This window comes from Doryrhamphus excisus, unplaced genomic scaffold, assembly GCF_037039965.1.
Source record: "Doryrhamphus excisus strain RoL-2023G ecotype Guam unplaced genomic scaffold, RoL_Dexc_Guam_v1.1 HiC_scaffold_24, whole genome shotgun sequence".
Classification (NCBI taxonomy): domain Eukaryota; kingdom Metazoa; phylum Chordata; class Actinopteri; order Syngnathiformes; family Syngnathidae; genus Doryrhamphus; species Doryrhamphus excisus.
The window spans coordinates 2,736,209-2,750,296 of record NW_027621862.1 but is presented as its reverse complement, the minus strand read 5'-3'; the positions used below and the strand labels follow the sequence as shown (position 1 = coordinate 2,750,296).

Sequence of the window (14,088 nt, the reverse complement as noted above, 5' to 3'; positions counted from 1 at the left end):
CTGTGTGGAAGTATCGCTGCAATGATTCATTCACTGCATCATCCATCCATATGCAGGTTATTCTCACGAGCATAGCGGGTATGCTGGAGGCTATCCCAGCTGTCTTCAGGCAACAAAAAAAAGATGATTAAAAATGATTAATCACAAAGGAGAGGTGTACTTTGTGATTAATCACAATTAATCGCTTTTTTGCATGAAGACAGCTGGGATAGGCTCCCAGCTGTCGCGGGGGTGCTGGAGCCTATCCCAGCTGTCTTCAGGCAACACAAAGAGATGGTTAAAAACGATTAATCACAAAGTAGATGTTTACTTTGTGATTAATCACGATTAATCACTTTTTTGCTGGAGCCTATCCCAGCTGTCTTCAGGCAACACAAAAGATGATTAAAATGATTAATCACAAAGTAGATGTGTACTTTGTGATTAATCACAATTAATCGCTTTTTGCATGAAGACAGCTGGGATAGGCTCCAGCAAAAAAAGCAATTAATCGTGATTAATCACAAAGTAAACATCTACTTTGTGATTAATCATTTTTAATCATCTTTTTTTTGTTGCCTGAAGACAGCTGGGATAGGATCCATCACCCTCGCGACTGAATTAATGAATAATTAGGATATAAGTGATAATTATGTTTTATTGACATGTGCACTTTATTATGAACAAGAATTTTGAGTTAAAATAATTTTTTTTTAATGTTGAAATGATGCAACACGGCTGACAGAAGCCCAGTTAGTTGTTATTAAAATCGTGCTAAATGTTTGCACTCTCCATATTTTAGGCTTCCATCGCCAAAAAAAAAGCTGCAAGGAGGAAGTCGGGCCTTTGCACGCGTCTCCAAAAGAGAACAGTCAATCCAAAAGTCGATTTAAAAAGCACAGCGGTGCCAGGGTGCCGTCTAATTACTGCAACTTTCAACTCCTGACGCTTTATTGCAACATGTTCTCCGGAGGAGAGCACTTTGCTTTCTTTAAAACGCCGCACCTGCCTTTAAAGCGGAATCAAACGTTTGGATCTCCTGTGAGCAGAGATAAGTGATAATGCTCCTTGCTCGTTTAAGCCATAACGACACTTTCAAGGAAACTTCGAAAAAAAAATGGATAAGACGGAGATGACCTTTATGGCGAGTTTGAACGACAACTATCTTTTTTTGATCAAATTGGACCAAGAAAAATCTCCAATATGACACATTTATGTTAAAAGGTTAAGAAATATCACAAGATGTATGATTTGTTTATTAAAAATGATAGTGAAAATAAAAATTTTGGCCTCATGTAGGAAGTCATTCACCCCCTCATAGAAATAACCAATTGTGCTTTGGCAGAATCTGACACAGACTCGTTATCTGTAGGTGTCGGAAATGTTACTTAAATGAAATATGACGTTATATTACATTACCTTTTTAAAGATGCATGGCATTTCCGACATAATTGAGTGAAAAGTTCTCCCTTTTTGGTGTGGAAGTGGTAAGTTTGGCTTCTTATTTTGTTCCGTTTGATTATAGCGGTGCATGTAGACAGGAGATTGGAGACGTTATATTACATTACCTTCTTAAAATTTTTAAATTTTTTTTAAATTTCCGACATAATTGAATGAAAAGTTCTCTCTTTCGGTGTGGAAGTGGTAAGTTTGGCTTCTTATTTTGTTCCGTTTGATTATAGCGGTGCATGTAGACAGGAGATTGGAGATGTTATATTACATTACCTTCTTAAAATTTTTTTACATTTTTTAAAATTTCCAACATAATTGAATGAAAAGTTCTCTCTTTCGGTGTGGAAGTGGTAAGTTTGGCTTCTTATTTTGTTCCGTTTGATTATAGCAGTGCATGTAGACAGGAGATTGGAGACGTTATATTACATTACCTTCTTAAATTTTTTTTCATTTTTTTAATTTCCGACATAATTGAATGAAAAGTTCTCTCTTTCGGTGTGGAAGTGGTAAGTTTGGCTTCTTATTTTGTTCCGTTTGATTATAGTGGTGCATGTAGACAGGAGATTGGAGATGTTATATTACATTACCTTCTTAAAATTTTTTAAATTTTTTAAAATTTCCGACATAATTGAATGAAAAGTTCTCTCTTTCGGTGTGGAAGTGGTAAGTTTGGCTTCTTATTTTGTTCCGTTTGATTATAGCGGTGCATGTAGACAGGAGATTGGAGACGTTATATTACATTGCATTCTTAATTTTTTTTACATTTTTTAAAATTTCCGACATCATTGAATGTAACGCCATGTCTCTTCTAAGTAACATTTCCGACACCTACAGAGTCTGTAGCCACGTTTACATGAGGAGATTTTCCTCTTTCCGAATGGAATCTTTCCGAATCATGTACCAGAAAACAGTGTATACATGGAAAGGAATAGTCCAATATCCTGTCTACATGCACCGCTATAATAAAACGGAACAAAATAAGAAGCCAAATGTACCACTTCCACACCAAAAGGGAGAACTCTTCACTCAATTATGCCATGCATCTTTAAAAAGGTAATGTAATATAACGTCATGTCTCATCTAAGTAACAAGTCTGTGTCAGATTCTGCCAAAGCACAATTGGTCATTTCTATGAGGTGGTCAATGATTTCCTACATGAGGCCAAAAGCTTATATTCTGTTATGTTAAAGTGATTTTTTTTTTTTGGGGGGGGGGGGGGGGGGGGTGGGGGGGTTAACTGCAACACTAAATGATTTACAGGAATATGAGCTAAAGTTACAGCTCTGCCATTTTGACATCAAATGTACTTGTAACAACTGAGTGGAGCCATTAAATTATAAAAGTATAAAACACTCCAATTGTTTGGTTGGCTCGTCCTGTGATGGGATTTATATCCGGCCAAGGCGACGGACCCGAGCACCGTCATCTTTTGTGATAACACAGATGACAACACACAAGTGAACTCACCTTATTTTACGCTGATGATGTCACTTCCTGGAATTTTCTGCCAAGTCGCGCAGCTTAATGTTCACACGTTGAAATCATTTTATCAGAAACATAATAACACATCATGGAGACAATATACGTAGCTTCTATAGAGCAGTACTCATTTACTGTCGTGATGAGTCAACACAGACATTATTGTCTAAATAGCTAGCTTTAATAACTGCCCACAAACGTAATAAACCATAAACGTAATACAAATCTGCAGCTTTGAATGTAATAATCCCGCAAATACTGAATAATACTGAATTTCCTGCAAATGTAATAACTATTATATTTACAGAAAATTATTACATATGTGGGAAAGTGAAAAACTGTAAAGGTAATAACTATTATATTTACAGAAAATTATTACATATGTGGGAAAGTGAAAAACTGTAAATGTAATAACTATTATATTTATAGAAAATTATTACATATGTGGGAAAGTGAAAAACTATAAATGTAATAACTATTATATTTATAGAAAATTATTACATATGTGGGAAAGTGAAAAACTGTAAATGTAATAACTATTATATTTATAGAAAATTATTACATATGTGGGAAAGTGAAAAACTGTAAAGGTAATAACTATTATATTTACAGAAAATTATTACATATGTGGGAAAGTGAAAAACTATAAATGTAATAACTATTATATTTACAGAAAATTATTACATATGTGGGAAAGTGAAAAACTGTAAATGTAATAACTTCCCACAAATGTAATATGAGACAAAATAATGACCTTTATGTAATTCTTTTTTTTATTTATTTTTTTTTTCGTTGAAAAAATATTATTCAAAGAGTATCATTTGAACACATGAAAGGAATCTTTCATTATTAATTCTATATAATTATTATAAATTATTATATAATTTATTTTAAATTTAAAAGCACTTAAAATTCTCCACCTTCTGTATCTCTTCTTCCTGTAACCTAACTCTTCCACTTGGGTCCCTCTCATTCACACACATATATTAATACTAATGATAGAAATAATGTCTTTTTGATGTAAAAATTCACCAGTAAGAAAATAATAGTTCTCTTTGTCTTACGGGATGAATAAATAACTAAAAAAATATTATTAAAAATGAATTAATTAATTCATGCCCACTCAATTTTATGTATTATTTATATATATATTTGATATTTCTTTTTTTCTTAACAGCTTGACTCTGGAAAGGATTATTTCCGACATTTAAAAATCCAAACTAATCAAACGTCCTTGAACGCCCCATTAGCATGCTAATATTCATTCACACGGCTAATCTCCAGAGTAAACAGTGGCAATGTCTTAAGACAATAATGGCTGTTTTGACTCATTTTCTTGGATTAATGTTAAACATTCAAACAAAAAAATATATATTATTAATACATTTTTACATTAAAAGTGGTAAAAAAAAAAAAAAAAAAAAAGCCAAGATGACTTGCCCGATGTTGCTTCCTCCCAAGCGGGATTTGTTCGTTGTTGCTTTCACGCAAGCGGCGCCTGTTTGGTAAGACTTTTAAAAGAAGAACACAAGACGAAGCAGTACAGGCTGACCTTGATGTTCGCTCTCATTCATATCAATTTAAGACAGCTTCCTTTTGTTGCCACCACCAAGGTGGTCTTGAATGCGGCCATTTTGTACTGTACTTACCTTGTTTTCCATTTCAGAGCAGCGATGCACGGGACGAGATGGGATCGATTAAGTTGGAGTGCTGTGGGTTACATATTAAGAAGTAATATTAAGTATTTTACATTTTAGAAGTAATAATAAACAATGAACATGAAAATAATTCATATATACCTACCCATCTTACCTCTAAAAAATAGCAAAAAAAAGGAACTCTTTTCATTTGTTTTAATATTTCATCATGTTGTTCATCCTTAAAATACACCGACAATTACTGACAGGCAGTCTCTCGTCTTTTTCGGTTTTTTTTTTCCACTCACAAGACCGGATTCCTGTGTAATGACACCATCATTGGAGTACTGCACAGAAAAAAAAAAAAATAATAATAAAACACAATAAGGAACATATTAGCTTACATATGATGCTTTCAGAGATGCGACAAAAATGACCACTTTGCAACAACAACAAGAACAAGCAATGCCCAAAAAGTCCTGAAACGGGTTCAAAAAAACAAACAAAAAAAAAAAAACAATAAAAAAAAATGTAATTAAATGTGCTATTACACAGGAATCAGTTAAATATCAAAACAATACTTTTCATTTTTCACAAGTGTAACAAAAGTGACGTAACAATTTATGGTAAATATAATAATAATAATAATAATAGGCTTTGAATAAATGCAAAAAAAAAATATCTGTGGTAGAAACCTGACAAGCAAAAAAAAAAAAAAAATGAAAGCAAAAAAAAAACAAAAAAAAAAAAAAAAAAACACTGTACAGCTCAGGCAGGGATAAAAACCGCTTTGAAAGTTGGGCAAGGCATTACAAAAGGTAAGTGGATGTTCTCACGCGTAGAAATAAAGTCAGAGAACATCCAAAAACAAATACCACAAGAGTCCTTAACTCGTTTCCTCCCATCCTTTCCTTCTTTCCTTCCATCCTTGCACAAGAACACTGAGGATTCTTCTCGGGTTTCCAGTTTATTCCATCGTCTCCCAAAGGCGGTTAGCTTCAGCTGGCTAATGCTAAAAAAAGACATGGGTCGGCGGGGACGGGGGGTCCAAACGTTGCAGTGCGATTTCCTTCAGGCAATAAAACCAGTGAATCTTTTTAGCACCGTGATACAACAACAACAACAACCCAAAAAACAAAAAAAAACAAAAAAAAAAAAAAACGGATCTAACCAATAGGCAGCATGTATCAGGCATCGGACAGCTTTAGCTTTAACTGCATAGCGATAAGCCCCCCCCCCCCATGCTGAACAAACAAACAAACAACGAGGCGTTCAAATAAACACGTGAAAGTGAGGTGCAAAAAGAATCAAGTCATTTTTCGATTCCGGCAAGGTCCTTTAAGGGTTGTTGTGCATAAGGGTTTTTCTTGTCGTTCCGACCCACGTTCCTCCCGAAATGGAACTCTAATCCCGACATGTGGACGTCTCTCGTACTGGACAATGTTGTCATCCACACGGGAATTTTGCAAATGAGTGGGAACGGCGTTCAAACGCAGGTGCCTTGGTGTGCCGGAGGGAGCGCTTTTCGGTTTTTTAAAGCCTGCGACTTCTCCTTAAAGTCGGACGCTTTCTGCTGGGACACGTCGATCAGCGCGCTCGCCACGATGAGGCCTGCGGAAATGGAATGGGACACATTAGACACGTTTACATGAGGAGTTTTTTCTCTTTCCGAATGGAATCTTTCCGAAAGCAATGGTCATTCCCCACCTCTTAGAAACAACCAATTGTGCTTTGGCAGAATCTGACACAGACTCGTTATCTGTAGGTGTCGGAAATGTTACTTAGGTGACAGATGAAGTTATATTACCTTTAAATTTTTTTAATTTTTTTTTTAAATTTCCAACATAATTGAGTGAAAAGTTCTCCCTTTCGGTGTGGAAGTGGTAAGTTTCTTCTGTCCCATGTGGGAAATGTCATGCATCTTTAAAAAAAGGTTACGTAAGAGACAGATGACGCTTATTATTGATTCTAAACTTAAAGTGTTTCAAACGGAACGGGGAAGAAGAACAAAATAAGAAGCCAAACTTACCACTTCCACACTGAAAGGGAGAACTTTTCACTCAATTATGTTGGTAATAAAAAAACAAAAAATGTAAAAGGTAATATAACGTCATGTCTCATCTAAGTAATATTTCCAACACCTACAGATAACGAGTCTGTGTCAGATTCTGCCAAAGCACAATTGGTCATTTCTATGAGGTGGTGAATGACTTCCTGTAGAGTCTGTAGCCACTTGGGGAAAGGAATATTCATTCGGATTGGGACTTTTCTTTCGGAATGAAGTGTATACAAAGGTTACATTCTTTCTGTTTGAGCAAATAACCAGAATGGAATTCGAATATTTGGGTCCATTTAAACGTGGCTTGGGTCAGATTCTGCCAAAGCACAATTGGTCATTTCTATGAGGTGGTATTTATATATATATATATAATATATATTTAATAATATAATATTTGGGTCCATGTATACGTGGCTATTGGAATATTTGGGTCCATGTAAACGTGGCTATTGGAATATTTGGGTCCATGTAAACGTGGCTATTGGAATATTTGGGTCCATGTAAACGTGGCTATTGGAATATTTGGGTCCATGTAAACGTGGCTATTGGAATATTTGGGTCCATGTAAACGTGGCTATTGGAATATTTGGGTCCATGTAAACGTGGCTATTGGAATATTTGGGTCCATGTAAACGTGGCTATTGGAATATTTGGGTCCATGTAAACGTGGCTATTGGAATATTTGGGTCCATGTAAACGTGGCTTGTGTCAGATTCTGCCAAAGCACAATTGGTCATTTCAGCAGGACACTTTTGTTTACAGGTGGGCAAATATTTTGACTCGTTGGCCGCATTGAGTTACCTAAATTGGCCGGGAGTCCAGAACATATATTTAAACACACACACACACTATTTCATTCTTATCATTTAGAAAATAATAATAATAATAATAATTAAAAAAAACACAAGAAGGAACACATTATTTCTGCATTTTAACGTTCATACATTTCAACAGTATTTAATTTTCAGCTTCAAAATTCCCACAATTTTTTTTACTAAAATTTGCATCATCTATTTCAACGTATTTATGAATTTCCACATTTTTACTCTCCAACATTTCAAATTCCGCTACTTCAAGTCTGCTAAAAAAAATGAATGTACGGGTTAAATGCTGCCCCCTGCTGGTGAATAAAATCACCTTACATGTTTTATTACTGTAATATTCCACTTATTATTAGACTTTGTGACATAAACAAACTACACAATGCTAACTTTGTAAAAGTGGAAATACACAAGTTAAATTTATTACCAGACTGTCCTGGGGGGGGCAAATTGGTGGGCCCCGACGGCAGACGAATGAGGACGGTCAACACCGCTGCTTTCCCTCCAGAACACGGCTCCATGGCGACGGGTTTGGGTGCGCCCTGATGGAAATATCACATAAAATCAACAGAATCAACAATATAATATTTTCCATATTTTGTGGTGCATGGTTTGAATCCCTACAGACCGACATTAAAACATGAACCGATGCTTTACCAATCACGTGTTCAGTGACCGCTGAATGAACCTTTTCGGAGCGACCAGACAGTAAAATCTATGGCGGCAGACACGAGCCGCCCTCCTACCGGGACAAATAGTTTAATTGGTCACACAACAATAACAACAACAACAACGACGACAATGACGACGACGTACACAACAGCCGCGTGTCACCGTGTTGACACTCAAAGACTTTAATGGCCACAAACTGCTGGTCTCAAGCGTGAAAAACATGTCACCCTGACAATGAACGTCAAGGGTTTGGGTTGGGGGGGCGGCGGCATGTGTTTGGGGGATACTACTGAGGAATAATAACACGTCTGGGCCACAATGGACTTCTTTGTGTCAGATGAGGAGATGACAGAAGCATCACAGGCGGAATGTCGGGAAAACACTGAAGGGATGCAGAGCCAGGTGACGATATTTCATAACTGGGGTATCCTAGTGATTTTATTTTTATTTTAAATGAAACATATTGTGTTTTAAATTGGCACCAAATTCACAGACACAACCATAACGTGGATTGAGGGAGGGGGGCTCATTTGCATACACTTATATACTAGGACTACGTTAAAAAATAAATACAAGGATGAAGAGAATTAAATTAAATTAAATTAAATTAAATTAAATTAAATTAAATTAAATTAAATTAAATTAAATTAAATTAAATTAAATTAAATTAAATTAAATGGTCATATCACCTCATACTTTGGTATGGGACAAAAAATGTAAAAATTTAAATTAAAAAAAAAAAAACTATATTAGGAAAGCAGGAAGTGAACAAATGTAATAGCATTTCAGTATGTGGAATCAAACTATGGAATGGATTGAGTAAGGAAATCAAACAATGCACAACGATGAGCCAATTCAAGAAACAATACAAGCAGTTGACGTTTGCTAAATACAAGGATGAATTAAATTAAATTAAATTAAATTAAATTAAATTAAATTAAATTAAATTAAATTAAATTAAATTAAATTAAATTAAATTAAATTAAATTAAATTAAAATTGTGTGGTCATATCACCTCGTACCGGGACAAAAAAAAAAATTGAAATTAAAAAAACAAACAAAAAAAACAAACCCTTAAACTATATTTGGAAAGCAGGAAGTGAACAAATGTAACAGTTACTGATTGTAAAAGTACCAGATGAAGGGGTAAGATTTAATAAGCTTTGCTTCTTCCTACTCCTTTTGAACATGTGGAACTGTGAACTGATTATGGGATGCCTGTTGATCCTCAAACATCATAATATTGATTAAAAATATTATGATACAATGCAAGTTTTTATAAAGGAAAACCAAATTTTGTAATTTTTTTTTTACTTTGCCCTATCGTTGACAATAATTATGTAAAACATGAACACATATTTCCATTTTCTGTGCATTGTAACAAGAAAAGGAGTTAGTATGAGCTAGCTAACAATGTACATCATAGGAGAAAGTGTCCATTTACATGCTGTAACTGACTAGTATATTAACCAAGCTCCAGTGATATTGTTATTGTAGCAGCTAACACGGGAAAAAAAACTACTAAACTACTAGCACACACTACTAACACAACGCCTTGCTAACTCGCTCGTCTCGGCGGCACTCACACACGGGCAAGTGGATACCTAGCCCTCAATTTCGCTACCAAGACTCAACAAGATGCTTGTTTGCTGTCAGTAGTTTTTTTTTTTCATGTGCTGGAAGACACAGCCATCCCAATGAGAGCAGACATTGTAAATTCCGATGCTATGCCCGTTTCTATGCTATTGTTGTTGTTGTTGACGGGAGTAGTGTAAGCTCCTGATCTAAATAAATGTGCCTCGGAAAGAAGTTTCGGTAATGTTTTAAATAATGAAAATATGGCAAGATACTGCAAGTATTATATAATAAATAATGAGTGATCACAGCATGTATAATAAAAGAGGGCTTTGTAGTGGAAATAGGTAGATCCCAATGATGTGCATTGTTAGCTAGCTTATATTGACTTTACTCATGTTAAAATGCACAGAAAAAATAAACAAATCTGTATTCATGTTTCAAATAAGGATTGCGAATGATGAAAATTCCTAAATGTTTACTTCTACTACTGGAGGACAAAAACACAAGGTGGCTATTATTACATTAATCGCAGAGAAAATATGTTTCCGTCACGGGAGATGATTATTGATGGTCAATGCAGGCAAGCCAACAAAGTCACGTGATGAGAGGAAAACGTTAGCGTGCATCTGCTCGGGCGCGATGATGAAGGAGAGATGGCTGCTCCGTCTTTTGCGCTGCCATCCAAGGGCAATCAGGTTGTCAGTCGCTTCATGAGCACTCAGGTGATCCCGCTAATAAGCAGCTACATAAAGTACTAAACAAAGTGGGGGTTGGAGGGGGGAAGGGGGGGCTAAATTGCTAATTTAAGGATAAATTGGTATCCGCTGCAGGCCGTGGTTACATGGATCGCTGGGCCAAACATCATTAGGAACCAAAACAACTGTCATGCATTCAATGCATTGACTTGAAACATACTGCAGTTAAATATACTGTACTTAAATATACTAACTACGTACTGTAGTTAAACATACTGTACTTAAATATACTAACTACGTACTGTAGTTAAACATACTGTAGTTAAACATACTGTACTTAAATATACTAACTACATACTGTAGTTAAACATACTGTAGTTAAACATACTGTACTTAAATATACTAACTACATACTGTAGTTAAACATACTGTAGTTAAACATACTGTACTTAAATATACTAACTACATACTGTAGTTAAACATACCGTAGTTAAACATACTGTAGTTAAATATACTGTACTTAAATATACTAACTACATACTGTAGTTAAACATACTGTAGTTAAATATACCGTAGTTAAACATACTGCAGTTAAACATACTGTACTTAAACATACTGTAGTTATACCTACTGGAGTTAAATATACTGTAGTTAAATATACTGTAGTTAAGCATACTAGAGTTAAGCATACTAGAGTTAAGCATACTAGAGTTAAACATACTGTAGCTAAGCATACTGTAGCATACTAGAGTTACACATACTAGAGTTAAACATACTGCAGTTAAACATACTGTAGTTAAATATACCGTAGTTAAACATACTGCAGTTAAACATACTGTAGTTAAACATACTGTAGTTAAACATACTAGAGTTAAATATACTGTAGCTAAGCATACTGTAGCTAAACATACTGTAGCTAAACATACTGTAGCATACTAGAGTTAAACATACTGTAGTTAAGCATACTGTAGCTAAGCATACTGTAGCACACTAGAGTTAAACATACTAGAGTTAAACATACTGTAGTGAAACATACTGTAGTTGAACATTCATTCATACTGTAGTTAAACATACTAGAGTTAAACATAGTAGAGTTAAACATACTGTAGCTAAACATACTGTAGCTAAATATACTACAGTTAAACCTACGAGAGTTAAACATACTGTAGCTAAACATACGTACTGTAGCTAAGCATACTGTAGCGAAACATACTGTAGCGAAACATACTGTAGCTAAGCATACTGTAACATACTAGAGTTAAACATACTGTAGTTAAACATTCATTCATTCATTCATTCATACTGTAGTTAAACATACTAGAGTTAAACATACTAGAGTTAAACATGCTAGAGTTAAACATGCTAGAGTTAAACATGCTAGAGTTAAACATACTGTAGTTAAATATACTGTAGTTAAATATACTAGAGTTAAACATACTGACTCCAAATTGTCCATAGGTATGAATGTGAGTGTGAATGGTTGTTTGTCTATATGTGCCCTGTGATTGGCTGGCCACCAGTCCAGGGTGTACCCCGCCTCTCGCCCCAAGTCTGGGATTTATTTATGCACTTTTCACGTCATGTGGATGTCTTTAAGGAAACATTTAAATCATCAATTATGATGTTACAGTGTTTATGTAACATAAACAGTTTTTTCATTTCTACGTAGCTAAGTCGGAGTATAAGTCCCAGGAACAGCCGACCTATGAAAAAAAGTGAGACTTATAGTCCGGAATATACGATACGTGTGAGGATTTCTTTGGATGGATTTTTGCAGCTTATGCTTCTCTGACATTGCTACAACTTTGCGTTCATATTGTAAAAAAAAATAAAAAAAAATGATGACCTTTCCTCCAATCGTTTAATAATAGAAAGCAGAAAAGGAATCTTGCAGGAAGAAGAGCGGAGGGGCTCAATGTCACCGGGGATAAAAGCGTAGCTGGAAGCAATAAAGGGAGCTCCAAGCTCAAATTGACATCAGAGGAGCAACAGTGTTTCCTCAGCCAAGGCCGCCTCTGTGTCACCTGCCGCGGAGAGAAATAAAATCACCGTGGCAACCAGCGGAGAGGCACTACATTAGCCATTAGTGTATTGCTGAGCGCTGCTCACCAGCCATTATGGCGTTGTGAAGGGCAGCGGAAAGAACACGAGAGGACAACAATGCTTCTTAGCTTTTTTTTCTCCCCAGTACTGCAGTCTCAAGTAAAGAATACACAAAAAAAACTGATCTTGAAGTATTTGCAAGTGTCAAATTAATTATAGCTCACTTAGTTCCAAGAGTTTCTGTTCTTTTTTTTTTTTTTTTTTAAATTCGGAGCTGTTTGTTTGTCAGAGCGCATTAAAGGAAGAGCCCACTGGAGACAATTGCTGTAAACACTGTCCCAAGCTGTTGTGGAAATGATAACCGAAGGAAAAAAAAGCATCCTTCCTGACCCTGGCAAGATGCAGCATGAACCAATAAACGCCTGGCCGGCTCTCACTTGGATATCCCTGCAGCTTTCCCGGGAAGCTACTAGCAAATTACGGGACATATCCCGCATTTCTTCTTAAGTTTCATGTCTGGTAGCCGGATTGGAGAAGAAATCACATACAATACAAGAAAAAAAAAACAACCTTAAAGTTAACTCGTGACATCCGTTGTACTCGGTACTAGTTTAGAATGAACAGCACCCCTGCTGGTTGATTCTAATTACTGCAATTGAGTTAATTCCACGCATCTTCATGAACAGTTAATGAATTATTACTAATATTCTCCTCTTTTCCGGCCAATATCACGTGCAAAGAATTACACATATATACGTATATTGGCGGATATATAGTCTAAAATTAAAATACCACATCCGGCATTATTTGGCAGTAGTTGAAGGTGAAGCGTCTAAAAAAATAAACGTCATATTTATAAGCTTAATTGCTCAGCATCTGGCATCACTTAGCTGTTAGAAATACAAGTCAATGCCAAAGAGGACACTGACAGCTAGCCAATATGGCCGACCCTGTTTGTTATTGACTGTACCAGACTGACAGTATTCATAGTACTTGGTGCTTAACCTGTGTACTATATATACTATGTACTGTATGCGCATGGGACAGGTTTATCATAGCAATGAAAGGCAATTTATGGGGTATGCTGGAGCCTATCCCAGCTGTCTTCTTGGTGGCCAGCCAATCACAGGGCACATATAGTCAGACAACCATTCACACTCACATTCATACCTATGGACAATTTGGAGTCGCTAATTAACCTAGCATGTTTTTGGAATGTGGGAGGAAACCGGAGTACCCAGAAAAAATGTTGATGGCCAAGGGTGGAATTGAACTCGGGTCTCCTAGCTGTGAGGCCTGCGCGCTAACCACTCGTCCACCGTGCAGCCCATATTTAAACATCATTTGGTAAAATTCACTTATACCTATATATTACTTATATATAGTTATTTCTTCGCTACACATCTTATAGTAAAGCTGCGGCATGTGAACTCTAAGTTTATAATGTTGTTAAAATGTGAGTTTAATTACAATTTTTTTATTTTAATTATTTAATTAGCGACTCCAAATTGTCCATAGGTATGAATGTGAGTGTGAATGGTTGTTTGTCTATATGTGCCATGTGATTGGCTGGCTGGCCACCAGTTCAGGGTGTACCCCGCCTCTCGCATGAAGAAGACAGCTGGGATAGGCTCCAGCAACCCCCGCGACCCTCGTGAGAAAAAGTGGTAGAA

General features: G+C 35.9%; 1 protein-coding gene across 1 annotated transcript in view; it reads right to left on the bottom strand.

The window, feature by feature from the left end:
* Positions 1-4,753: 4,753 nt before the first annotated feature.
* The window catches only part of atrnl1b (attractin-like 1b), a 63,922-nt gene continuing 54,587 nt past the window's right edge, over positions 4,754-14,088 (bottom strand). Inside the window, exons 28-29 of the mRNA XM_058061718.2 lie at positions 7,855-7,969; positions 4,754-6,158 (exon numbers count right to left, since the gene is read on the bottom strand). Coding sequence (XP_057917701.2) covers positions 6,034-6,158; positions 7,855-7,969 — 240 coding nt within the window. The 3' untranslated portion in view covers positions 4,754-6,033. The remainder of the gene's footprint in view (positions 6,159-7,854; positions 7,970-14,088) is intronic.